The sequence below is a fragment of the Primulina huaijiensis genome, chromosome 5, assembly GCF_012295235.1.
Source record: "Primulina huaijiensis isolate GDHJ02 chromosome 5, ASM1229523v2, whole genome shotgun sequence".
Lineage (NCBI taxonomy): Eukaryota > Viridiplantae > Streptophyta > Magnoliopsida > Lamiales > Gesneriaceae > Primulina > Primulina huaijiensis.
The window spans coordinates 2,597,879-2,623,140 of record NC_133310.1 but is presented as its reverse complement, the minus strand read 5'-3'; the positions used below and the strand labels follow the sequence as shown (position 1 = coordinate 2,623,140).

Sequence of the window (25,262 nt, the reverse complement as noted above, 5' to 3'; positions counted from 1 at the left end):
TATATATAGGCAGTGCCACTGTTTATATCAGAAATTGCACCAGCAAAGTACAGAGGAGGCCTAAACATATGCTTCCAAATGCTAATCACAGTAGGCATTTTGATAGCAAATGTTATCAACTTTTTGACATCCAAAATGCATACTTATGGCTGGAGGATATCACTCGGTGGTGCTGCATTCCCGGCCATTTTCCTCGGCTTAGGATCCCTTCTCATTGTCGAAACGCCCACTAGCCTGATCGAGCGTGGCAAAACGGAGGAGGGTTTAAGGGTACTCAAGAAAATCCGAGGTGTAGAAGACGTCCAAGAAGAGTATACTGAAATCTTTCGTGCCACAGAGACTGCGAAAAAGATCAAGAACCCTTTTAAAAACTTGTTTAAAAGATCCAGTATTCCTCAACTTTTCTGTGGAACAATACTGCAAGTCTTCCAGCAATTTACGGGCATTAATGTGATCATGTTTTATGCCCCCGTGTTGTTTCAGACAATGGGGCTTGGGTCAGATGCTTCGTTATTGTCAGCTGTGGTTACCGGTTCTATCAATTCGGCGGCCACTTTGGTTGCAATATTCGGTGTTGATAGGTTTGGAAGAAGGGCTCTACTCATCGAGGCTGCAATCCAAATGCTTATTTCTCAGGTATATACTCAAGATTGTGACATCATAAATCTATAATAATTAATGATACTAAGAAGGAGATTCTTACGTACCTTTTTTTATGCAGTGTATCACAGGAGTGATTCTTGCCATGCAGTTGGGCTCAACAAATGCCATATCCAAATCCTACGCGTACATAGTAATGGCTTTGATCTGTTTCTTTGTCTCGGGTTTCGCCTGGTCGTGGGGTCCCCTCGGCTGGTTGATCCCAAGTGAGATATTCCCACTGGAGACAAGGACTGCAGGCTTTTTCTTTGCAGTCAGCACGAACATGATCTGCACATTCATAATTGCTCAAGCTTTTTTGACGATGCTTTGCCATATGAGGTGGAGTATCTTCTTCTTCTTTGCTGCCTGGATCGTTGTTATGGGATGTTTTGCCCAATTCTTGTTACCTGAAACTAAAGGAATTCCCATAGATGAGATGAATGAGAGAGTGTGGAAGAAACACTGGTTCTGGCGTAGGTTCTTCACGGATGAACGAGGTGACCAATCTTGTGTGGAGAAGGAGCTCAAGTTACAAGTTACCTAAGAAGAAGTTCGAATTACTTCATTTTTTGCCTCAATTTTTTGTTTCGTTTTGGCTGTTTTAATTCTCAGGATTAATATTTGGCTTTTTTCTTAGGATTAATGTTTGGATTTTTTGTTTGATTTGGTTTGGTTGTTTAGTTCTTGGGATTAATATTTAGATTTCTTTCTTAGGATTAATGTTTAGATTTTTTTACGCTGGATTTCTCCCTGAACTTGATTATTCCAGTTAAATACTATATTTCATTTTCTATTTCTATACATCAGCTTAAATATCTGATCAATTCATTTCAATCTTTTCATATTTGGTGTTATATCTTCTATTATCCTATTGAGTTTGCATTAAGCGACCAGAGAAGGCTAATCGAAACACGACAAGTGTGCGACGTGACACAAAGTAAACTACCCCGTAACTTTTACTTGCTTGGAACAGATCAAATACGAATCCATAGATTTTTCAAGGCCGCGTCAATGAATGCAGCAAAAAAGAAGTTACGTTGTATTCGATATTATTACCTATTATATACATTTGGATATCTATCTAATATGGAAAATCAGGAGGATAGTCCTTCTGATGCTTTTCGACAGTCTCTCGAAGCGATTTTTCTTGGTAACAGAGGTTTGAAGGTGGAACATCATACACATCTGAGAACATTTCTTCAAAACCTGGTTTCTCAATCTTCTCTGCAACTTGAATTGCATGCAACACCTGTGGCACGATGGTGATATCAAACATTCAAATATCAAACTGATCCACAAAGATGCTTTGGCGTCTAAAAGAATCGAGCATTATGAGCCTACTAGGTCCGCTTGTTTTTACCTCCTTACGAGTAGCCTCCCGTAATTCGAACTCAGCTTGAGAATCCCACCAACCATCTCCTTCAAGCCATTTTCGAAACCTTGCCACTGGATCTTGAGCTAATCTCCACCATTCTATCTCTTTAATAGGACGATATTTGGAAGAATCGTCAGACGTGGAGTGGTGTCCTGCTCGGTACGTGAGGGCCTGTTAATGAAAGGATCAGCTCTGAAAACACAAATAAAACATAACATGAAAATCCTTTTTCACGAAATACATAAAACGACAGAGAACTATGTTTCACCTCGATTAAAACTGGCCTGGATTCATTAATTGCCATTTTGCGAGCAACGTGAACAGCATTGAACACAGCAAGGGCATCATTACCATAAACTCGAATGCTACGTACTCCATATGCTTGACCTCTGACCACGATCCCATCACCTACAGACAAAATAAAGAGTTCAGTAAGAGAACCAACAAGGAAATTTTTGTAATTATGCCTTGTAGATTTGTAGGAAAATATATACTTCGAAACTGATCGCTAACTGGGGTGCTGATAGCCCATCCATTGTTTCGGCAGAAAAATATGACTGGAGCCTCCACGACAGCAGCAAAATTTAACGCAGCATGGAAATCTCCCTAACGTTTATCAGGATAACAAGAATTATATCGCATATCAAAGGCATCAAAATTTAAAGAATGAAGATCTAACTTCAAATCTGCTCTGAGAATATATAAAACAGAAATTTTTAGTCCATATTCCCACGTGCCAGTAATGGTTTTAAATTGTAAATTTACCGTACTAGAGCCTCCGTCTCCAAAATAAGTTATAGTACATGCGTCTTTTCCGTCCATCTTTAGAGCATAAGCAGCACCAACAGCATGGAGAACTTGAGTACTGATGGGTAATTACCATCACTACTCGTAAAGTAAAATAGAAAATCATGTACTGAAACACAATACTTATGCATACTCTCACCCAACTGTTGAAGCAACAGTGATATAATTGTGCTTCTTGGATCCATAATGTGCTGGCATCTGCCTGCCTTTTCCGTTGTCGACTTTGTTTCCAAAACATTGGTTAGCGAAATCTTGTAGTGTAAATCCTCTCCAGAGCAGAACCCCGGCCTCCCTATACTGCACAGCCGATCATGTTTTCACCTTTCTCGAGAATATAAAAGATAAACATGAATTTAATATGCTAACCTGAGGAAAGACAAAATCATCCATTGTAAGTGCAGCTGCAGATGAAATGTTAATGGCCTCTTCTCCAATGGAAGTGACATAAAATGATATTCTTCCCTGTCTTTGAGCTTCATAGAAGGTAGAGTCCATTGTTTGAAGCATAACCATGTCTTTGTACATCTTCACAGCAATGTTCTTATCAATCTGAGTAAACAAATTCATATTTAACTGGCCTTTTCTTTTATTTCTTTCTTTTTTGCACTAGTGTAAACATATAATGCAAAGTTAGTATAATAGGCAGAAGACCTGTACACAATCGTTGCTTAATAGCTGCCCTCTGTCATCAAGAACACGGTAGCAGGGAACCCTCTCTGTTGATTCGGATAGAAATTTCAATTCTTGGGTGAATTTAACTATTCCTCCAGGGAAATTCAGAACCTGGTAGAACGAAAAATATACCGCAACTATTGAAAAACAGCAATAAAATTCAGATGATATTCTTGTTTCAACAAATATTTTACATAAAACAGGCGCACAAAACTTGTCTATGACAATCACTTCTATCTTTCTCGGTGTTCAACTATGTTGCTGAAAACGACAGAAGAATAACAAAATAGAATCCACTCCATATTAGAAAAATTACTCTTTACTAGAACTTAATATAGGATTTGACAAAAACAATTAACATTTGATTGTAATGCTTTCAAAAAGAAATCTACACATGCATAGCAACCCAAATGCAGAATACTAAGTGAAAAAGAACTGCCAAAATGGTAATCCTTCCAAGAATCTGAAGACCATGCATCAAATCAACAGTTGAACAAGAAACCTAAAAGGGAGCGGGAGCACTCCATATAATACGATCCAGAAATGACCTAATTATCGGTTGTCTATCTATTTACACTCAGAATTTTCCACAATTCTTCTACTCAGGGAAAGATTTCACACTGATCAGTGCCCATAAGTGTGTAATGCTGTTTAGTTCTAACTGCAAACAATATCATAAACATTCAAGATAGTGTCTCACAGTACCGGACTTTGTAAGCAGTCAGACTTTAGCAACTTCTTATCATGCCAAAGCTTTAGTGTATCACTACGAAGAAATCTGACCAGAAAGTCAAGGTACAATTGCAGAAAACATGTATATTTGATAATGGTAATTATATTTCCGAATTCTTCAACCAATAATCCATCAATATTTCGAGCTAAACAACATGACAGAATCTAAGTCATCCCTCACAGATTTAATATATGCTCTGCCAATATATCACCACTATAACTTCCAAATTCTTGAAACAACATCTAACAGCTATGTTAGTAACATAAGCAGGATCAGAATCTACTCAATGAATTCGGGATGGATATAATTTTTTTTCATTGGAGCAATGAAAAGTTCAAAACTACTCATAGTTCAGGATATTCCATTAGCTCATTCGAAATAAAACAAAAAATACAAACTCAAGACCACATCTAAATTCGTAAAACACAAGAAAATGTGTTCATTCAAGAATTAACAACATTAATATTCTTTCAATTGTCAAAGTCCACAATATCAAAAGCAACAGAACAAAACCAATAGAATACCTGAGAACCACCTCTATCATCCAAGTAATCCAATTGCTTATCGGGTTTAATCGACACAAAACGGCGAGAGATGAAAAGGGTTGGCCTATTACAGGGTAATAGATGTGTGATTCTGCTGTTTTCAGATACAGAATAATGTTCGTGGGAAGAACAAGCAGCCCGAGAAGTGAGGTTGATCATGGCATGAAAACCAATTTTTTGATTGAAATGGCGCAAATATTTCCCAGATTTTGATACATAAAACGCCATTACTATAAATATCAAGAAGATGAAAGTGAATACGAAATTCAAACAGAAGGATGAACAAACTTTTCGAGTTTCAAGATTTTAAGTATCCCGAGCTTGGATAGAGCATATGAGAACGCTAAAAATATAATAATGAGAAGATAACTGATTTAATAATAAAATAAAATTAAAAATTTTGAATTTGAATATAATATATATAAATATAAATGATATATTAAGTTTTGATAAACTAATTGTGATGATGTTTATTTATTGGATGTGATATAACATATCAAAATTATAAATTTTATAAGTTAACCAATTGATTATCCGTACTCCTCGCAAAGTACTAACATCAAACAATAGAAATATTCCAAAATCGTTCCAAAACAAATCAGCATATTTTAAGTTTTTTGTTACATAATATGAAACTAATATGATATTAGATATTACTAACACTTATCACGAACAACATAATATCCAACAAGCAAGAAGAGAAAAAACGTATTTGAAAAACATCAATTTATTGTACTAAAATCAAACTAAATGATTAAGATTTACACGAGGAATAATCAAAATAGACATATTTACGAAACCAATTTTATAATTTCCTCCGAACAATAAAGATTTGATAGCCACGTACAAGTGATGTTTCCTTCTTTGGATTTGGCCGCCACGTATGTCTATTGGATAATAATCTTCAATTGTTTTTTTAAACAAATAATAGTCTTAAATTTGAGGAGGGTGAGATGGAAACGCTCATACGTTTAAAAAAAAGAAAAAATACTCATCCAAAAATTTAGAAATTAATTAAAAATATATGATTATGGTGTTTTATAACAGACAAAAACTTGTGTGAAACGGTCTCACGGGTCGTATTTGTGAGACAGATCTCTTATTTGGGTCATCCATGAAAAAGTATTATTTGTTATGCTAATAGTATTATTTTTTATTGTGAATATGGGTAGGATTGAGCCGTCTCACAGATTAAGATCCGTGAGACGATCTCACATAAGACTCACTCTTTATAACATGATCATTTAAATTTAAATAAATATATATATATGATTTAAGTAGATTTGTGAGCTGATAAATTTACGAGATTATATTTTTTAATAATAAAATTTAAATAATATAAAAATAAAAGTAATAGAATAAAAAGATGAGCATGACATCAAAATTCGTATAATCTCTATAATAATAACAAAATTGGTGTAATTGCCTTTTTCTTTTTTCTTTTTTTTTAAAAAAAATTTCTTATTACAAATGGCAATTTACTTCCTCTATCTTTTTTATTTTTAATTACATTATTTCAAATTACAATTCAGTCGTTTTACTACTTTTTATCATTATTATATTACCATTATTTAATATAAATAGAATTAATTATAAAAATTATTTTATACGGATACAACACGTGCAACGATGTACTAGTATATATTATATATGAAAGTGAACCACAATATGAAATACATTAATAAAAGACAACATGTAATTGGAATAATTTTATGTGTAATATTTATAGATTTTCTAAATTTCAAAGGAACTGCATCAATATTTTCACAGAGAATGAATGCTCTTGACTTTCTGAATTGCTTCCTTCACCTTTTTCAAAGGTTCTTCATACAGGAATGCAGGGTTGTCAAACTCTGAAGCCCGGCTCGGTTCCCCAAGAAACGCGCGGAACGAGTCAGCAACAGAATGAGAGAGAGAACTCAGGTTGTAGCCTCCCTCTAAGAAAAACACACACCGGCCTCTGCACAAATCTTTCGCGAGTTGCTTGATGCTTGAGGCTAGCATGTAATATGTCCCTGTTGTGAACTGCAGACTGGCTAGTGGATCCAACACATGAGCGTCGTATCTGGACGCCAATATTGCACGTAAATGAAAAGGATGGTTAAGGTAAACGACACGTAGCAGGGGTCACACTTAATAGCACAAACGAGTTCAAGAATCGGGAAATTGGCCTTCAGTCCCCAGCCGTCGTTTTTTTTTTGTGTTCAGTCCCTGGGTACTTTTTTAGTACCACATTTCCACATGAAGTGTACCACATTTCCACATGACATAGTACCACAATTTTGTGGGTAGAAAGTGAACCCAAAGAAATGTTTTGATTGGGGACTACTTGTCAGTGCGTCATTGAATCTGAGAGGTAACCATGCCGAACATATATGCCGTGGTTCATTGATTTGATAAGATATAACTTATAAGTAACTAATTTTAATTAGATACTCATTCAAACCTGTCGCTGAACGAAGTAGCAGTCTAACTTCGTGTTCATTTTCACGATGACTTCGACAATGGAGTTTGATAGCAAGAACATCACAGGAGAAAATCTAAACAGGAACTGATATTTTTATATAAAGAAAACAAGACATGTTCGATAAACATATGCCCATCTAAATTTAGCCAATTGCCATGATATCTCCCAGGGAAGAATAAACTCTATAGCGATAATAACTATATATGACAAGAATTTAAACTAGCCGTGAATTATAAACATGAGAACAAGATGTAATAGTTTTTAAGAGGAAATTAATTTAGGGGCTACTCACCCAGCTGAAACGAGAATTATATCTGGCTTGAACCTCTGAGCACAAAGGACCACAACTTCATCAAAGACAGTTCGCATGGCTATATCACCTGATCCTCCAGGTAAAGGAAGATTTAGTGTCGATCCTTCGCCATCTCCACGGCCTATCTGGTTTATTCTGCCGGTACCTGGATAGCTTCCATCCTACATAAGTTACAAAATATAAATGGAACGAGATTAATCACTCAATGCCAGATGTGTCAATCGCTTTAGATCTGGCCTCAAAAGCTGAGTGTGATTTCCATAAGTAACATGTGCTTTACTGCTCTATTCATGCTCCTTTTTTCAGGTATATTAACTTCTGGGTCCTCGAGTGTCGGATACATTTTGAGAAGTCTTAGCAAGTGTCGAGTTACAGTGTTGAACATTTCTTGCTTGCATTCAAATAAATAGCCAAGCCTGAAATAATAGAAGGGAACCATTTTTCAAACTGAGGGCATTTCTTGTATTCTCAGCATGAAACCATAACCAAAGTTTCTACATTTGGGTCACGAATTGATGGATTTTTTATGATTCCATACTTCGATGGATGAACCATCCTCAGATTTTACAATATAGCAAATATCACTGTCTATCATCTTCATAATCATAGAACTTGAAAATGACCAACTGCTTAAGCAAAGAAAGAATCACCTCTTCAACCCAAATTTCGCTCTCATTTACTTGATCCTGGATACCTCAAACTCTAGGAATCGTGGTCCAGGGGGAAAAAGAACTCAAATTTCAAAAAATTCATTAGACATCTAGCTACATTTCTTCGACATTATTGATTGAAAACTGAAAATAACAAAGATACGGAGAGCAGTTTGAACTTTGACAAATTAAAGTGCTTACTTGGTGGGTTGAAAGAAAAAATATGTCAGGGTCGTCGTAGAAGGCATCATTGGTTCCATTCCCGTGGTGCACATCAAAATCAATGATAAACACACGCTTCAACCCATGAGCACGCTGAGCATATCGAGCGGCAATTGCCACATTTCCGAAAACACAAAATCCCATGGGTCCTGTTGGAACAGCATGATGACCCGGTGGCCGTACCAAAGCAAAACCAACCGGAGGATCTTCACTGATCTTTGATGCGGCTACCTTCATTATTAGCCCATATTATCAGAGAATTTTTCCAAATGGTAGCAAATAATATCAGATTCATATGCATGTTGGACATGAATCAAACCTCAGATGATTATACACACAGTAATTGTTAAAATAAAAATGTGAGTGAAAGACCATCACAAAGTGACTGACGCCTTAGATTGAGACATCACCACTGCATCCACTATTGAAAGTCCAGCTCCAGCTGCCAATAAGGACTCCTGGAAGGTCTGTAGACATAGAGAATGTTAAAGCTAAAGAAGTTTATTAGCGCATGGTACAAGATGCACTTCTAAGTCATGAATGATTCCAAATTCTTTATTGCATCAAAATACATATTCTTCAGTAGGTAGTCTAATTCACTACTTCACTCAAACATTACTTCTACTTATCGGCTAAAGATGAAAAAAATGCTTATTATTTCAGCAGTGTGTGCTCACCGTGGAGGTAGCATAAGTTGGTCCAGAACCTTCAATCAAAATGAGCCCTTGCTCAGAGGCTTGCGCCATGGCCTATAAACCATGAGAAAATATTTCAGATGGTAAATTTTTCGAGCACCAAAGACACAAAATTAGGGAAAATTTCATATCTTCCAAAATCCATTTTTTTTTACTTTATTATGACAAGAACTTTATCAACTAACTTTAGGTTTTTTATTTAAAAATTACTTTTTAAAAAAAAATCAAAACATAACATGTTATGGAAAATAACAATCAGACCGCAGATTCTTGTGAATCCGAGGTCTTAGACCATGGATTCAATTATATAAAAAGGAAAATTTCTAAAATACAGACATTTTTCAAGAACATTTTTTTTAAAATAATCCACAGTAGAATACTCGTCTCAAACGTCAGATTCTGCCAATTTTGTTTAAAAAAAGTGAAAATGGGTATAAATTATTGAGGCAGCTCAATAACTGGGAGTTTCCAAAGCCCCCCATTCCCACTATATATTTTGTTTGTAAAAATTTACTTTTTCTTGAATTGCTGTATCTTTCTTTCTATTTCTTTTTTTGGCATAATTGAAACTGTAGTCTGAGAACAATTACAAGAACAAGAAAACAGAGTTATTAGTTTTTGAATAACCAAAAGCTATAGCCACATAATTTCGCTTCAGCTCCCCATTTTTGGCTTCTTCCAATCCAACTGTCCAGGCATCTATCTCCGGAAACAACCACATATTTAATTTCTAAATTTGGTCTACAGATATAACACAACAGAATCTAGAGATTAGAGTGAATTATAGTTTGCATCTTCCACCTCAGAATGCCAAAAGCAACTGAAGGCCAATATGAAGCCTTAACTAAGTGATATTTTTTCTCATTGACTGGTTAGTTGACTAGTACTTGTGCAAAGGGACAATAAAAGAATTGACATTAGAATTCAAAACTTCATTGACAAAAGCATGAAAATCAGAGAGCAAATAATATAACTACAAAATGGAAAACAATCACAGACATTTCTTGTAGGCAAGAGCTCAGAATGGTAATATTAAAAACGATGCAAAATATCATTTTTTTTCAGCCATAGCCCATAAGTAATAGTTACATATGTATAGATTCAATCAACAAGAAAAAGCTAGCATGAAGGGACATAATTAAAAAAGAATTATAGTATTCATACCTTCTCAAGTCCAGATACATAAGCCCTTTCATGAACACTAGCTACATCATCGGAACTAGCAGTGCTGAATTTTCGAAGTTCTATAATCTCTGAGCTCCTGAACTGAACACAGAGAGAATGATGAACAAGGAAGTACTATATCTAGTTTCAAAACAAAATTTAATGGGACAAATTGGCAATAATGCTTTTGCAGTAATCACAATAATCATTAAAGCTTCAATTGCTTCCATGCCCATTAACAGATTTAAAAGTGATGGAAGAAAACCAGAAAGATACAGTAGAAGGATTCACTTGAAAGAGATATAATTTTTCCCTCCTAGATGCAAATTAGAATCTTTAACACTTCGCTAAACCAGACAAGCAATGCAATTATCAAACCCAGACCACTACCAAAATTGTTGTTCAATCATATAAGATTCTCAAAGGGATTCGTGAAGACTTGGTTGAAGAAAATTAAGTTACACCATATGATTATAATTTTCCTCAAAAAGATTTACATTTTGCAGGGTATATTTGCAAAGCTTTTCATCCTTCTCTTTTCAATATTAAAGTCTAGAGACTCGGGCAATTGTATCAATATCAATAGAATTTAACTGTTTTCAGAATATCACGAAATACTTTGACTCATTGAGATCAAATAATTAGTCACATGAATGCGTGCATCTAAATCACCATGCATAAAACAAGTGTCATGAAATATAAGAATGACCTGTCCTATGAAAATGGCAAAAGCTAATGTTTCGCACCTCTGGAGTCAATCCCATGGTTGCAAGCGCAGTGGTGATGGCAGGAACTCTAGAATTACATTCAGGGTGAGCATCCTGAAGGAAGGAATTCATAAGGTGAAAAAAATACAGATTAAACGAACTGAAAATGTCAACTGACCTCTAGAAATTGTGGCATTTGATGAACTAAGAACAACTAGATATCACTCGTCCATTAGATGAATAACTCTTGTACATCGGCATTTAATTTCAATCGGAATACGAACACAAATATAATTCCAAGTGATTCTAATTCCATTTCATGTGTAAAAGATACCACAATCTCCACAAATCAGTTTTGAAAATTATAATCAGCACTGCTGACTAAAAATCCGACGTCACGGATATTTATACCTTGTTATGGCCCATGGCAGGAGCAACTGAATATATCACTTTGCCACTGAGCAACTCCGCTTTCGACGGTACAGAAGGAACATTCTCCGAACTCAAACAAAAAGTAAAACTCCCACGTTTTCGCGAACGATATTTCCTTTCATATGTCACATAGTTCTCCATGTATACATTCTTGCTATTAAAAGCATAGAAGTGGTGCTTATTCCACCTAATTATGCGATTTCTGAACCCAGAGAATACATCACCTACAGGACCAAATAGGACGGTGAAGAAGACATATAAACATTATTCCATAAACAAGATCCCAATGCATATTCAGTAGTTAAGAACTGGAAAAAAAATGTATTGAATAAAAATGTCACACAAAAGGCCAACAGGATCAAATCTAAATACCATCACAAACATGAGACAAACAAATTGGATAACCCGAACAAAGGGACCTCGTATTGCAGCTTATTCTTCAAAATTCCTCAAAAATCAACCATTGAAAATCACACAAACTAGCATGCTGAGAGACACGACACCAAAAAATTGCACATAGTATAGTTTCACTAAACTCACAACGTTTTGATAAGAACAAATTCAACTCATTAACAGGTAATCCTAGCTGAAAACTATTAGAAAAAGATGAAATTTATAAATTACCAGCACAAGATGAAGGCGTGGAGAATAAGCGAAGCTCCATTCAGATTTTTGAAATCCCCCCGCAGAATCAACCGAAGATAACTTCGCAAGTGATTGGGCCGTCAGACTTGAGAGCTTGAAGCATATTTGGGCCGTTTCTATTGAGGGCTTTAGCCTGTTTTAGACTGAATCTAGGCCACATAGTTAATGTGGCCCGTATTAGTTGATCAATTCAAAAAACATAATCATAGGCTTAAACTAATTCATAATCATAATCACGTATTAAAGATATCTTTACTATAATATAATCTATTTTCTGTGGTAAGAAAATAATAATAAAACATTACACTTAAATCCAAATTATGTGAGTAACTCTTACTAAATAATTTTGGTGTCATATTTAATTTTATCCTTAGGATGTCTGAGTTGGTAGAGTAGATGAGTTCTTGACAATGATCATTAGTTTTATTTTCTTACCAACATTTTTTCGGATGAACATGACACACAAGATTTGTCACATGCGGTTTACCTAGTTAACGTGATTTGCAGGCTATTGTATTAGTCCAAAGATTTACTCAAGGTACACCGAAAAATAACAGCTACGAATTGCAGAGTAGGCTAGAGAAGAAGATTTCATCAAAGGCCCGTCTTCTTTTCCTTGAAAAAGTTTTGCTCAAGACTTCACTATTTGCTCAAATACATATTCGACTTAGAAAAAAAAAATTCAATTTACATGAAGGTTTGTTCAATTTCTTACATGAAAGTTTGTTCTAACTCGATTATGTATATTATTCAAGCACATTCACATTTCTTTTATTAGATTAGATAGTTCAACTTACATGAAGGTTTTTGCAATTTCTTATACAACCAAGCATGGTTTTATTTTGTGAAAATCAAATCATAATTGCATGTGAGAAATTTTAAATTTTAAAATATATATCATATTGTGAATATGGAAAAAATTGTTCGGCAACTTGTCTCATTTTGGTTTTTCGGTATTGTAATGATCAAAATTTAATCTTCGTTTCAAGTCGCGGAAGACACTTTTAAAAAGTGAAGTAAATTAAAAATACTTTCATTATTATTATTATTATTTAAAAATAATATTTATAATAAAAATATTATTAAGTGTTTAATAACATCAGCAAACTAAAAAATTACCATTTTTGGATTAATTCAAGGAAAGGCGCCCCAATATGGCAATATGTGAAAATAAAAGTAAAAGGAGGAAAATTATGAATTACCTGATTGGGCCGTCAGACTTGAGATTGAAGCTTGTTTTGGGCTTAATCTAGGCCCATGATAATATGGCCCGTTTGAGTTAATCCTTTCATGATCTTATAAAACGAATTCATCTTGCTGTAATCTCTTTTGTTTGGTAAAATGTTGTCCCAAGTTTTTTTTTCTTTTTTTTTTTAAAAAAGAAACTTTCTATATGTTTTGGGATTGTTCCCATAAAACATATTTTTGTTATTAATTTTCGATTTAAATAAAAGAAGTATTTATTTTATTATGATATACTGTGTAAATGAGTATCTATATAAAATCCATAATATATTATTATTACTATGATTTTAGTATATAAGAATTTTATATACAAAATACTTAAAATCATAGATAATATAGCAAGCTATGAAATTCTTCAACTTTAAATTTTTTCACTTAAATTCTAGACAAAAACTTATGTGAGACGGTCTCACGTGTCGTATTTGTGAGACGGATCTCTTATTTGGGTCATCCATGAAAAAGTATTACTTTTTATGCTAAGAGTATTACTTTTTGTTGTGAATATGGGTAGAGTTGACCCGTCTCACAGATTAAGATCCGTGAGACGGTCTCACATAGGGATATCAATGGGTCCGGGTTTTCATCAAAGCTATTGCATTAGTCCAAAAATTTACTCAAAGTATTCCGAAAAATAGCAGCTGCAAATTGCAAAATAGACTAGAGAAGAAGATTTCATCAAAGACCGTCTTCTTTTCCTTGAAAAAGTTTTGGTCAAGACTTCACTGTTTGCTCAAATACATATTCGACTTAGAAAAAAAATTTCAATTTACATGAAGTTTTTTTCAATTTCTTACACGAAGGTTTTTTTCTAACTCGATTATGTATATTATTCAAGCACATTCACATTTCTTTTATTAGATAGTTCAACTTACATGAAGGTTTTCGCAATTTTTTATACAACCACGCATGGTTTTATTTTGTGAAAATCAAATCATAATTGCACGTGAGAAATTTAAAATTTTCAAATATATATCATATTGTGAATATGGAAAAAATTTTTCTTTAACTTGACTCGTTTTGGTTTTTTGGTATTGTAATGGTCAAAATTTAATCTTCGTTTCTAGTCGTGGAAGACACTTTTAAAAAGTGAAGTAAATTAAAAATACTTTCATTATTATTATTTTTTAAAAAAAGTATAATATTTATAATAAAAAATATTATTAAGTGATTAATAACATTAGCAAACTTAAAAAATTACAATTTTTGGATTAATTCAAGGAAAGGCGCCCCAATATGTGAAAATAAAAGTAATAGGAGGAAAATTATGAATTACCTGATTGGGCCGTCGGACTTGAGATTGAAGCTTGTTTTGGGCTTAATCTAGGCCCATGATAATATGAGTTAATCCGTTCATGATCTTATAAAACGAATTCATCTTGCTGTAATATCTTTTGTTTGGTAAAATGTTTTTTTTTTTTAAATGATACTCACAGGAAATTTAGGGTCATACTCCAGTAAGTGTCACTAGTCTAGACATAGGTTTCGAAATTATCATGAGCCTGAAATCACGAATAAGGCCGTTAGAAGGGGGTTAGAAGGGTGTCTTAGCGTAGGCCCTCCGATGCTCAAGTCAGAGACTGAGGATATATGAGGGGAGCAGCTAAGGGTGCTGTTGAAAATAATATAGTGAATGAATGAATTAAACATTCAAACCTGATATTTATAGGAGAATACATGAGATGAGCTGTTTTCCATTTGGGTTAGGAATGGACCAAGAGTAGTGGGCTGGCTCATTCATGTGGTATTAAAAAAAAAAAATTTCATTATCGACTATATGTTTTGGGATTGTACCCATAAAACATATGTTTGTTATTAATTTTCGATTTAAATAAAAGAAGTATTTATTTTATCGTTTCATAGTTTTATGATATACTGTGTAAATGAGTATCTATATAAAATCCATAATATATTATTATTATTACTATGATTTTAGTATATAAGAATTTTATATGCAAAATACTTAAAATCATAGATAATATAGCAAGCTATGAAATTCTTCATCTTTAAATTTTTTCACTTAAATTCTATGGTTCATCATATTATTATCGCATGTGCCCACAAAGTATACCCAAGGGAGGGTAAAAATATAAAGCATACATGGAGAAAAATCCTTTGTAGTGAAGAATAAAACTTGATGCGAACAATTCTTGCATATCAAACACCTGGTTTTCTCGTGGCATATGATCAAGAACTGGGATTAGGGATTCCTCCAAAGCACGATGAATGATCTTTGGAGTAGATTTGTGGTACCAGTCTTCTTTAAAGGATGCATGAGTATGTATACTTCCTTTCTTGCCTCCATACATCAAGATCCTTGATGAAAACAATCGTAGACCTTCCGGAATTCGAATCCTCTTTGGTAGATTGGGAAGTTACAATTCATGATATGTTGAACATTGGCTGGATCACTGGTGACCAAAATGTATCTATTTTTGTAAACCAGGAGGTTTGGAACAGAATAGTGGCATTGTTTTCTGCTAAAATTTGTGTGATTTCGTCGTAAATTTCGTGGGGTTTATGGTACATCGTTGGATTTTCAAAAACGGCCAGTTTCAGAGAAGAAAAAAAGAGAAGTCAAAAAGGCTTGATACAAAGATTTCAACAGATGCCATCTTTTTTCTTTGAAAGGATTTTGCTCAAAGCATCTCTATTTATTTATATGTAATGTTTTTAATCGAAGTCACATGTTTACATTCTAACAAATTTTAATTATTTGATGCGATACTCCTTTGTATTTAGTACGTTGGAGAATAACTTGATAAGGGAATATTCCATTATTGAAAATTTGAATTTCAAACAGAATCAATTAAGCCCATATTTTGTTTTATGTAAGACAAATGTACCTAGATTAATTATGTATTGTATGTTTAAAAAGGGAACTGACTTCTCATTTTTGACATAAGTAGGTTTTTGATCCTTAAGTTGATGAAAATGTGGTTTTAATGTAATAAATTAGTTTTCTAGGCATCTCATTTTTTCTTATATATATTGAACAAACATCAAACAAAACTCTCTTCTGTACAAGTTCCGACGAATCCAATATCCAATTAATACATCGATCAAATCATTTCACTCTCTCTATAAATTGTAGTCAATAACCAATAAATACATCAATTTCTCTATAAACATGTGAATCCGTTAATTATGTTTGATATGTATTTTTGAGTCAAGGAGAAGTTTATTATAATTAAGTTTTGAATATGAGGCTACATCGTCCTAGATTTGAGATATTAATATCAGACGAGTTATAAATTATCGGCAAGTATGTTTAGGATGTGAATTAATTAAAATATGGTGAGATTAACTTTTTTCTTGATTAATGGCCACTTGACTTCTTTTAAAGTTGTAGCCGTCTCATTTTGCAGATTCTGTATTTTCAACTCGAATACTTCCCCCTTAACTCGATATATATTATCATAAAAACTCATGTGAGACGGTGTTATAAGTCAATTTTGTGAAACAAATATTCTATATGGGTCGTCCACAAAAAAATATTATTTTTTATGTCAAATATATTAATTTTTATTGTAAATATGAACAAGATTGATCCGTCTCACGAATAAAGATCCGTGAGACCGTCTTATAAAAGACCTACTCATATATTATTTATTACCTTTTACAGGAATCATCCTGATATATAAGCAAATGAAAGATTTTAGATACTTGAAAATACATTTAATAAAATGCAAAAATTAATTAAGAAATTATATTTTGATAGTCTAAATACCATAAAATCACTGTGATCTAAAATTAAATAAATAAAAGTATTATAAATATAAGGAATAAGAATACTGACTTTCCTTTCGGGTTTCTCTATAATTAATAGATATTTTATAATTCCTATTAAATATATTTTCAGAATAAATAATAATTTTGAAATAAATGTCATAAACCAAAAAAAATGTTTTATTATCAAATCAATTTTCCCACAAAAAAAAAAAAAATAGAGTGGCATGAAGTCATGAACTAACAGAACACTCCCCTATAGGAATCTAATACAGAATTAATGAAAATCTTGGCCGATGAATCTCAATTTTTTTGTGCAACCCTTCTCTCAAACTGCATCAAAACCAAGAATTTCAAGCTGGGGAGAGCTCTTCATTCGTACCTAATCAGAACTGGTTTAATTCTTGATACATTTTTCGCCAACCGCCTTATAGACTTGTATGCCAAATGCAGCTCGATAGATTCGGCCCAGAAATTGTTCGATAATCTTGCTTACAAGAATGCGCACTCGTGGAATACTATGATCTTTGCCTACGGTCAGATGGGCCGTTTTCGAAATGCCCGCCAGCTGCTTCATGAAATGCCTGAACCAAATCTTGTGAGTTATAATTCTTTAATTTCGGGTTTATCTAGAAGTAGGTGTTATAAGGAAGCAATTGATTTGTTTAAGGGAATGCAAAGATGTGGGAGGAATGCAATTTTGATGGATGAATTTACGGTTGTTGGTTTGGCAAATGCATGTGCTAGCTTGGCTGAGTTGGGGCTTCTGCGCCAGGTACACGGTATTGGTATTGTGATGGATTTGGATTTCAATGTGGTCGTTTCAAATGCTTTGATTGATGCTTATGGGAAATGTGGTGACGTTGACAGTTCTTATTCGATTTTTAGTCGAATGGAAGAGAAAGATGTTGTTTCTTGGAATTCGATGGTGGTTGCTTGTGCCAGTGCATCTAGAATGGAAGATGCTTGTTGGATTTTCGATCAAATTCCGGTTAAGAATGTGGTTTCTTGGACCACTTTGATCATGGAATTGGTACGAAACGGGGAGGGAGAAAAATCTTTGTCATTTTTCAAGAAAATGGAGGATGAAAGTGTAGTCCCTAATGATGTTACATATGTCAGTGTTTTAGGTGCTTGTGCTGGTTTAGCTCTCATTGAAAGAGGGAAGCAAATACATTGCCGTATCGTTAGAATCAGAAGTAGTACGATCTTTGATAACATTTTTTTGATCAATGCACTAATTGACATGTATAGTAAGTGTGGTGATATGATATATTCACTGAGGTTGTTTGAGAGACCATATAGTAAGGACATTGTTACGTGGAATACGATAATAACTGGTCTCGCTCAAAACGGTCATGGGGAGGCGTCTATTTCCATCTTTGAGATGATGATAAAAGCAAATGTTAGACCAAATCATCTGACATTCATGGCAGTTTTATCAGCTTGTAGCCACTCAGGTCTAGAATCTATGGGAGTTCAAGTTCTTGAAATGATGGAAAGAGATTTTAACCTTACTCCACAATTAGAACATTATTCAATTTTGGTTGATTTGCTCGGAAGAAAGAATAGGCTCAAAGAAGCAGTACAGGTGATTGAGAAAGCTCCGAATGGTGCTGATCATATTGGAATGTGGGGTTCTCTACTAAGTTCTTGTCGTATCCATGGAAACATGGAACTTGCCACAAAGGCAGCAGAAGCTTTATTCAATCTAGAGCCTGAGAATACCGGAAGATACGTGATGCTTTCCAATATTTATGCTACAGCTGGGAAGTGGAATGATTCTGGTCGAATTAGAAAACTCATGGGCGAAAAGGATCTCAAGAAAGAAGCCGGATTTAGCTGGATAGAGATAAAGAATGCAAGACAAAAGTTTGTGGCTGAAGACAGGTGCAACTCTGACATGGTAGAAATACAAGAATTACTTCTTAGTCTTGTAGACCAGATGAAGAATGCTGGATATATGCATATTGAGATTCCGGTTTCTCTCGAACTTAATGGGGTGCCTCGATCTTATTTAACTTAGGAGGACTATTTTTCAAAATCCAGTTATACATTGAAGTGGGAACTCACATCAGGTTATATGCAATAGTCCTCACGACCCAAAATATAATATAATCACCCCAAACCGTGTGGTGACCCTCTGCCCCTCATACCAAATTCTGGGTCCAGCCAGGACTACATGTTATCAATATCAGCGATGATGATGTTGCGGAACTCAAATGCTGACACCACAAAAGGCGCCAGCATCAGCGACGATAACGATACAGTACAGCAAAAAGAAGCTTTGTTTTTAAGATTATTATGGGTAACCATTCACGTGGACCTCTTTATTATCTGGAAATTAAGAGTTATAACTTCAGTGTATGCTGAAAATTCATGAAATTTGAGTCCAAAATTTGTTGCCATATATGATCCAATCCCAAAAAACTATACAATATTGGGACTTATAATTAAAGCCTGGTTTCTAAGTCCATGACATATTTATGAGTCCAAATTCCATTATCATATGGTCCGACATTATATGGGATTGATCCATCGGGCCTTCCATAGCAGTTCCCACTCCCTTCTTTTTTAGCTCCTCGATTGGATCTAAAATTAAATCTCTTGCATCCTTCATAAAACCTCATTTGAATTTTTGAAATCCATATATATATATATATAAACATTTTAGAGGGGTTAGTTTATCTTACACGAGGATTATTTCTCCTTTATTCTAATATCATCAGATCACGTGGGTCTCTCACATTTTTATAAAAATTGATATATATGTCTAAAAATAGGGGAATAATAATAATTGAACCTTCAAAAAATTTACCCATAACCTCTTGAATTTTTTTGTCTCACCCTTATTGGTCTACCTCTATCATACGATATAATCAAATGTTAAGAGTCCGTGACTTGAATTCTAATAGGTCTGCCCGAAAAAGTCGTGGTGCTAATTGTCGTACAACTTTAATTATGAAAATTTTTTGGGTGTCTGAGGAGGAAGCAGAGGGATTGGCTGATAGGGCCGATGTTGATTTTGTCGACATATGACACCATATCAACATTTAGACAACCAAAAAAAAAAAAAAGTGAAAACAAGAACCAACGTATTAGACTAAGACTAAGCTTATTGTCGGAAATAACTAAAAAAAAAATAAAGTTATATGATCAAAAATATAAATTTTCATTTCCAATACAGTAAATTCTTCGTTCTTCTCATTATTTTAAACTTGTAACGAGTTTTCCACGTAAGTATGTACTTTCTTATCTAATTCTTGCTTCATCGTTAATTGATGTAAAACTATTTAAACTGAAGTCCTCATCAACTAGCTAGCAAGATATTTTCATTTTCAATATAGAAAAAAATAGACATGCATGAACATTTATTGACATGGACCCTTCCTATATACATTACACAAACCAAATTCATTTATTTTGAATAAAAATAGTGACACCATATTATGCTAGAATTGAAGTTTGATGGTGCCTAGCATGGACGAGATTCAAGAACCATCTCCCCCAAACGTGCACATGCACGGCTAACGTACAATAGGGTTTTGTTCCAAATTTCTCCAACAAATTGTATAAATCCAAGAGGAAAACCACAAGGAGGCAATAGGGTTTTGCTTTTTAGGGTCTTAATCTTAGCAAGATCTTTAATTTCCCCATCGAAATCGGTGTTAAGTTCAGATAAAATGTTTTTTGTCTTCTAGCAATTGGGCCCTCTCTTGCATTTATATTGATTCATACATTTGTATCTACAATGTAAGACAACCCTTGTGCTAAATCAATCTCTTTAATGGATATTTCATGAATTCGAGTGAAAATGGGAAGTCAAATGTTACGTCTCTTTAATGTTGAGAGAGTGAAAAAAATATATATTAGAAACTTGACTTGTCTAGGGAAAGGTAGGTCATCGTGCTACGCAATGAAAGATGAGTGTAACAATATACGTATACGTACGTACTCCTTTGTATAGATATAAAAAGTTAATGTGTTTGCCTTCTAATTGTTGATTTTTTTTTTATTGTCCAAGTTATCATCACTCGCTTTAAAATTACAGTCAAAATTGGGAAAATGATTTATTTGTTACATTACTTTGTCTAATTTCGGATTTTGGTCAATAATTAATTTTTCACAGTTTGATTTTGGTAAAATAAAATTTTAATTTTCGACTATTTTAGTTTTTTTGCTGACATTACATATGACAAGTCAACAATTTTCGATGTCATACCAGTATTTCTCTGTGCTAAATAAGTGCAGTTGGATAAATAAAAGTTTATGTATCAAAACCAAACTTTGAAAACTTAGTAGATCAGATCTCGAAATTGAGCAAATAAGTAGATCCAAAAAACTATTTTCCCGTTAATATATATATAAGAAATATTTCAGTGCTTGGCTCAACTTGAAGCTAGTGTCTATATGATGTGCGATTTAGTTGTTTGGTATCCTTTCGATGACTGTAAATAAAGAAAAACATTTTATAAATACTTGTCCAAACGAAATCTTATATTCTATTTTCTTAAAAATGATATTGTTCGCACTACTGCTTACCAGGAGATGATTAAATCGGTTCCCAACAGAAGATGACTACAAAGTTGGTGTAGCAAGATGTTTAAAATTTCTCCCCTTTAACTGTTTTCGAATTCTTAAAGTATTTTAGAAACTTAAATTTAAGCATTAATGTTTTGTTGAGGATTAGGTCTCTTGTGAGACAGTCTCACGAATCTTTATATGTGAGACGGGTCAATCCTACAGATATTCACAATAAAAAGTAATACTCTTAGAATAAAAAGTAATACTTTTTCATGGATGACCCAAAAAAGAGATCTGTATCACAAATACGACCCGTTAGACCGTCTCAAACAAGTTTTTGACTTTGTTGAGAAACCGAATTTAAGATTTGAAGTCCTAGAAATTTGGACCTAATTTTTTGAAATTCAAAACTAGAATGAAATATATTCACTTTATTAACTGAAAATTTATTCACTTTATTAACTGAAATTAACCCGATATTGGTTTTGACAAAATCTATATCTAACAATATATGCTCAAATTAAACATTTCAATTTCAAGTCAATTTTCATTTTTATCGGACGAGAATCGTTGGAACTAACCGATTTTCCAACAAACAAAACTGTGACATCAAGAAATAAATCTGTCTTCAAAGTCAAAATAAAAAATAATTTTTATATAGAAGAGCTTAATAAATTATAATAAAACAATGATAATACAGCAAATCATCTCGAGTTAAAATCATTACTATCTATATTATTCTACACTATATTACAACATTTGACACTCCTGTACTAACTATTTTTCATGTCCCCTCTCTCATAAATTTACTACATATAAAATTATAACTTCCACTGAAATTTAATCTACATGATTGAACACACCACATTCCAAAGTTTACTAATAATCATAAGTATAAAAATCACAATTTTCAATATATATATATATATATATATATATATGATATGGTGTGTTTAATTTTCTATAAATGAGTGGACCTCCAATCATTTATATATCTATAGCTAGCTAGCACTGATATTTTCAAGAGAGAGAGAGACTCCTGCTATGTATATGAAAAGATGGTCAAAATTCGAAGCTAAACAACAATGGGACCATATGCAAGTGAGAATTCATGAGCCTTGGAGAGAAACAATCAAATCACAGATGGATTCAGATATGGTTTGAACACAAATCTTGTATGGCTTTTACAGAACCAGATGCCAAAGAAATGTAACAAGATAAAATGAAGAATGATAAGTGTCCCTAAAATTATGTGTCTGCAAATTTGTCAACCTAAGCATATGGTTTCTTTGTTTCCTAGATGTTTGTATTCCTCTTGTTGGCATCAAATGTAAAACTGGGTTGTAGTTTTTTTAAAGAGATATTGTCATATTTTGTCTGCAGACCAGGGTCAGGATTTTGTAGTCTAAATTTGTTTGTCTCCTCTGCTCATTATTTTATAGTCTTTTTGTACATGGGAAGATATTTATGGTCACAGTCATGTGGATGGATCCACCACTTTAGGAATTTATAGCTTGCATTGTGTCTAGTACTAGACTTCATGTAGCATGCTCTGTAATACCGAGTATGGTTGGTTCATAAGTGAGACATGGGACTCCTATGAGTTCAAATTGTGCGGAACCAGGTCGCGCGATCAACATTTTCCATACCAAATTCTTGAAATTACTTTCTTGTCTTGTTGTTCGGGCTGTTGAACAATGGAAGTCACGTATCTCCATAATGATATAATATTGTCCACTTTGGAGATAAACCATCGTGTATTATTGAAATTTTCAATTTGAGACTTTGGTTGAATTCTCGACACGGACCTAAAGTCATTTTGATTCCTCTTGCTGAGTTAGGGATCCAAGGGCTCTTCGATCTATTTTTACCAAGAACAGTCCGATCGGAATAATACTTTAAGATATAGTTTGGTACACGGAATAAGAGAAGGATTGATAAATAATCATCCTTATCCCACGTTTAGTACTTTTTTAGAAAGCTCATGATACCGTGATAAATAATTTTATACAAGTATAAAACATCACTTTTATGAGATGTGATAATTTTAATTTAATGATAAAAAAACACCACAAATGACTTTATTGCCCTCAATATATAAAAATCCTAAACTTTAAAAATATGATCACATCCTATATTTTTGCAAGTTCTAAATTAGTATCACTAGATGATAATTATATAAATTATTTTTATAAATCTCTGCTAGTAGGTAGAAATTAAAATCAATAAAATATTTTTATTTATTTTTATATATTATATAATATGATAATTATATAAATGAACTCGAGATAATTATATAAATAATTTTTATAAATCTCAATAAAATTATTAGTACCACTCTATTAACCTTAAAAATTGATATTTGACTTGACTCACAAAATCAAGGGCTCAATTATCATATTATATAATATATAAAATTAGGTTAAAAAAAAATAAATAAATATGAACTCAAGCAACAATTTTGAAATTATAAAATTTATTATGATAAGGTTAATTTCGTCATTACAATCTAATATATAAATTTAATCATTCTTATTAAAATCATACCAAATATTAAATATAATATCCTACATCTTATTTATCCTTAACTTATCATTATATTATATATCACATGTTTATCCTATCATGTATATCAAACTATGCATAAACTAATTATATTATAGCCATGTACGTCCACGTATCCTTCATGGATTGTATCAACTTGGATATATATAAGTTACATAGTAGTCTGTATTATCTTTGTAATGAACTAGACATGATTTGCTACAACTTTTGTTGTCACATTCGAAGTGCATAGAAAAGAAATCTAATTATATAGGAAGAAAGGAAGAATAAAAATTCTGTTTTTTTTATTGGATTAAATTGAATTTTGGTTATCTGATTAGTTAAAGTTATATCTTATTAATTGTAATAAAACTTTATGCAACATTTTCAGTAATATTAATTGAAGTACTAACATAGCATTGGATATATAGTGCTGACGTAACGAGATCGTTATTGACATCATGTTTTAATCTATTTCATATATCAAATTGATTATATTTCTTGATCATGAGAAAATCGTGTAATTTAAACTCTAATACTTGTTAACAACACTCAACCTATTTTTTTTTTTTTATTTTAACTAAATGCAAAAATTACCCTTCTCTGTTTTTCAAGTTTTTTAAAGATAGATAAATTTTTAGATAATTATTTAAATTTAAAATAATTTGTCAAAAGTAAAAATTATATTTTTCATATAATTATTGGTGTAAATGATATTTAGATAATCAATATGATAAAAAAAATCAAATTTATAAGGATTATTTATGCAAAAATATTTACTAATTATTAGATGCTTTGACTAATTATTATTATTATTACATGGGATGGTGGGTTTTTTGCTATCACCTGAGAATTGGAATTGAACTCATACATCTTCTATTTTTTGGATGAGGTTTATGTCACTGCACTACCACTAGAGTAGCAAAAAATTGAACTTCATGATACCAAATATTGTATTACTCGATTGACATCACATCAAAATAATAACAATATTTACAATTTTAAGTTAGGCTACACAACAACTAGATGTATGTGTGTGTATATATTTATATTATTTAAAATCTTACTACTATATTGCTAAAAAAACTATCAAATATATATACATGTTCTAATATTTGATGAAGTACGACAATTCACGATTTTAACTTACTAAT

At 32.9% G+C, this 25,262-nt stretch overlaps 4 protein-coding genes across 6 annotated transcripts in view; 2 read left to right on the top strand and 2 right to left on the bottom strand.

The window, feature by feature from the left end:
- The window catches only part of LOC140976308 (sugar transport protein 8-like), a 2,296-nt gene extending 799 nt beyond the window's left edge, over positions 1-1,497 (top strand). Inside the window, exons 2-3 of the mRNA XM_073440377.1 lie at positions 10-636; positions 722-1,497. Coding sequence (XP_073296478.1) covers positions 10-636; positions 722-1,186 — 1,092 coding nt within the window. The 3' untranslated portion in view covers positions 1,187-1,497. The remainder of the gene's footprint in view (positions 1-9; positions 637-721) is intronic.
- Positions 1,498-1,618: 121 nt separating this feature from the next.
- On the bottom strand, positions 1,619-5,122 carry LOC140976307 (2-oxoisovalerate dehydrogenase subunit alpha 2, mitochondrial-like). 2 transcript variants are annotated; one of them, XM_073440374.1, is made up of 9 exons: positions 4,754-5,122; positions 3,476-3,607; positions 3,191-3,373; positions 2,964-3,121; positions 2,783-2,882; positions 2,512-2,623; positions 2,286-2,425; positions 2,003-2,188; positions 1,619-1,891 (listed from the first exon to the last, which is right to left on the bottom strand). In XM_073440374.1, the coding sequence occupies exons 1-9, from the start codon at positions 5,000-5,002 to the stop codon at positions 1,724-1,726; spliced, it is 1,428 nt and encodes a 475-aa protein (XP_073296475.1). In that variant the 5' UTR covers positions 5,003-5,122; the 3' UTR covers positions 1,619-1,723. The 2 variants fall into 2 exon arrangements, with proteins under 2 accessions (XP_073296475.1, XP_073296476.1); XM_073440375.1 differs by lacking the exon at positions 1,619-1,891 and having other exon boundaries at positions 2,071-2,209.
- A 1,274-nt stretch (positions 5,123-6,396) lies between these two features.
- On the bottom strand, positions 6,397-12,146 carry LOC140976306 (histone deacetylase 14, chloroplastic). Of its 2 annotated transcripts, none has more exons than XM_073440372.1 (9): positions 12,049-12,146; positions 11,404-11,648; positions 11,032-11,106; positions 10,286-10,387; positions 9,104-9,175; positions 8,837-8,893; positions 8,406-8,657; positions 7,534-7,715; positions 6,397-6,839 (listed from the first exon to the last, which is right to left on the bottom strand). In XM_073440372.1, the coding sequence occupies exons 1-9, from the start codon at positions 12,086-12,088 to the stop codon at positions 6,539-6,541; spliced, it is 1,326 nt and encodes a 441-aa protein (XP_073296473.1). In that variant the 5' UTR covers positions 12,089-12,146; the 3' UTR covers positions 6,397-6,538. The 2 variants fall into 2 exon arrangements, with proteins under 2 accessions (XP_073296473.1, XP_073296474.1); XM_073440373.1 differs by lacking the exon at positions 12,049-12,146 and adding an exon at positions 11,844-11,951.
- Positions 12,147-17,250: 5,104 nt separating this feature from the next.
- On the top strand, positions 17,251-19,425 carry LOC140977505 (pentatricopeptide repeat-containing protein At2g21090-like). Its single transcript, XM_073442247.1, has one exon. The coding sequence runs from the start codon at positions 17,321-17,323 to the stop codon at positions 19,064-19,066; it is 1,746 nt and encodes a 581-aa protein (XP_073298348.1). The 5' UTR covers positions 17,251-17,320; the 3' UTR covers positions 19,067-19,425.
- Positions 19,426-25,262: the final 5,837 nt, after the last annotated feature.

Bases quoted from the DNA above. Each gene is read 5' to 3' on its own strand.
- LOC140976307 (XM_073440374.1), bottom strand. From the start codon at position 5,002: ATGGCGTTTTATGTATCAAAATCTGGGAAATATTTGCGCCATTTCAAT. The intron at 3,608-4,753 runs GTATTCTATTGG...TCGTTCTACCAG, and splicing joins ATGATAGAGGTGGTTCTCAG to GTTCTGAATTTCCCTGGAGG. The intron at 3,374-3,475 runs GTCTTCTGCCTA...TTGTTTACTCAG, and splicing joins TAAGCAACGATTGTGTACAG to ATTGATAAGAACATTGCTGT.
- LOC140976306 (XM_073440372.1), bottom strand. From the start codon at position 12,088: ATGGAGCTTCGCTTATTCTCCACGCCTTCATCTTGTGCTG. The intron at 11,649-12,048 runs GTAATTTATAAA...TTGGTCCTGTAG, and splicing joins CACGCCTTCATCTTGTGCTG to GTGATGTATTCTCTGGGTTC. The intron at 11,107-11,403 runs GTATAAATATCC...TCCTTCCTTCAG, and splicing joins CTGCCATGGGCCATAACAAG to GATGCTCACCCTGAATGTAA.
- LOC140977505 (XM_073442247.1), top strand. From the start codon at position 17,321: ATGAAAATCTTGGCCGATGAATCTCAATTTTTTTGTGCAACCCTTCTC.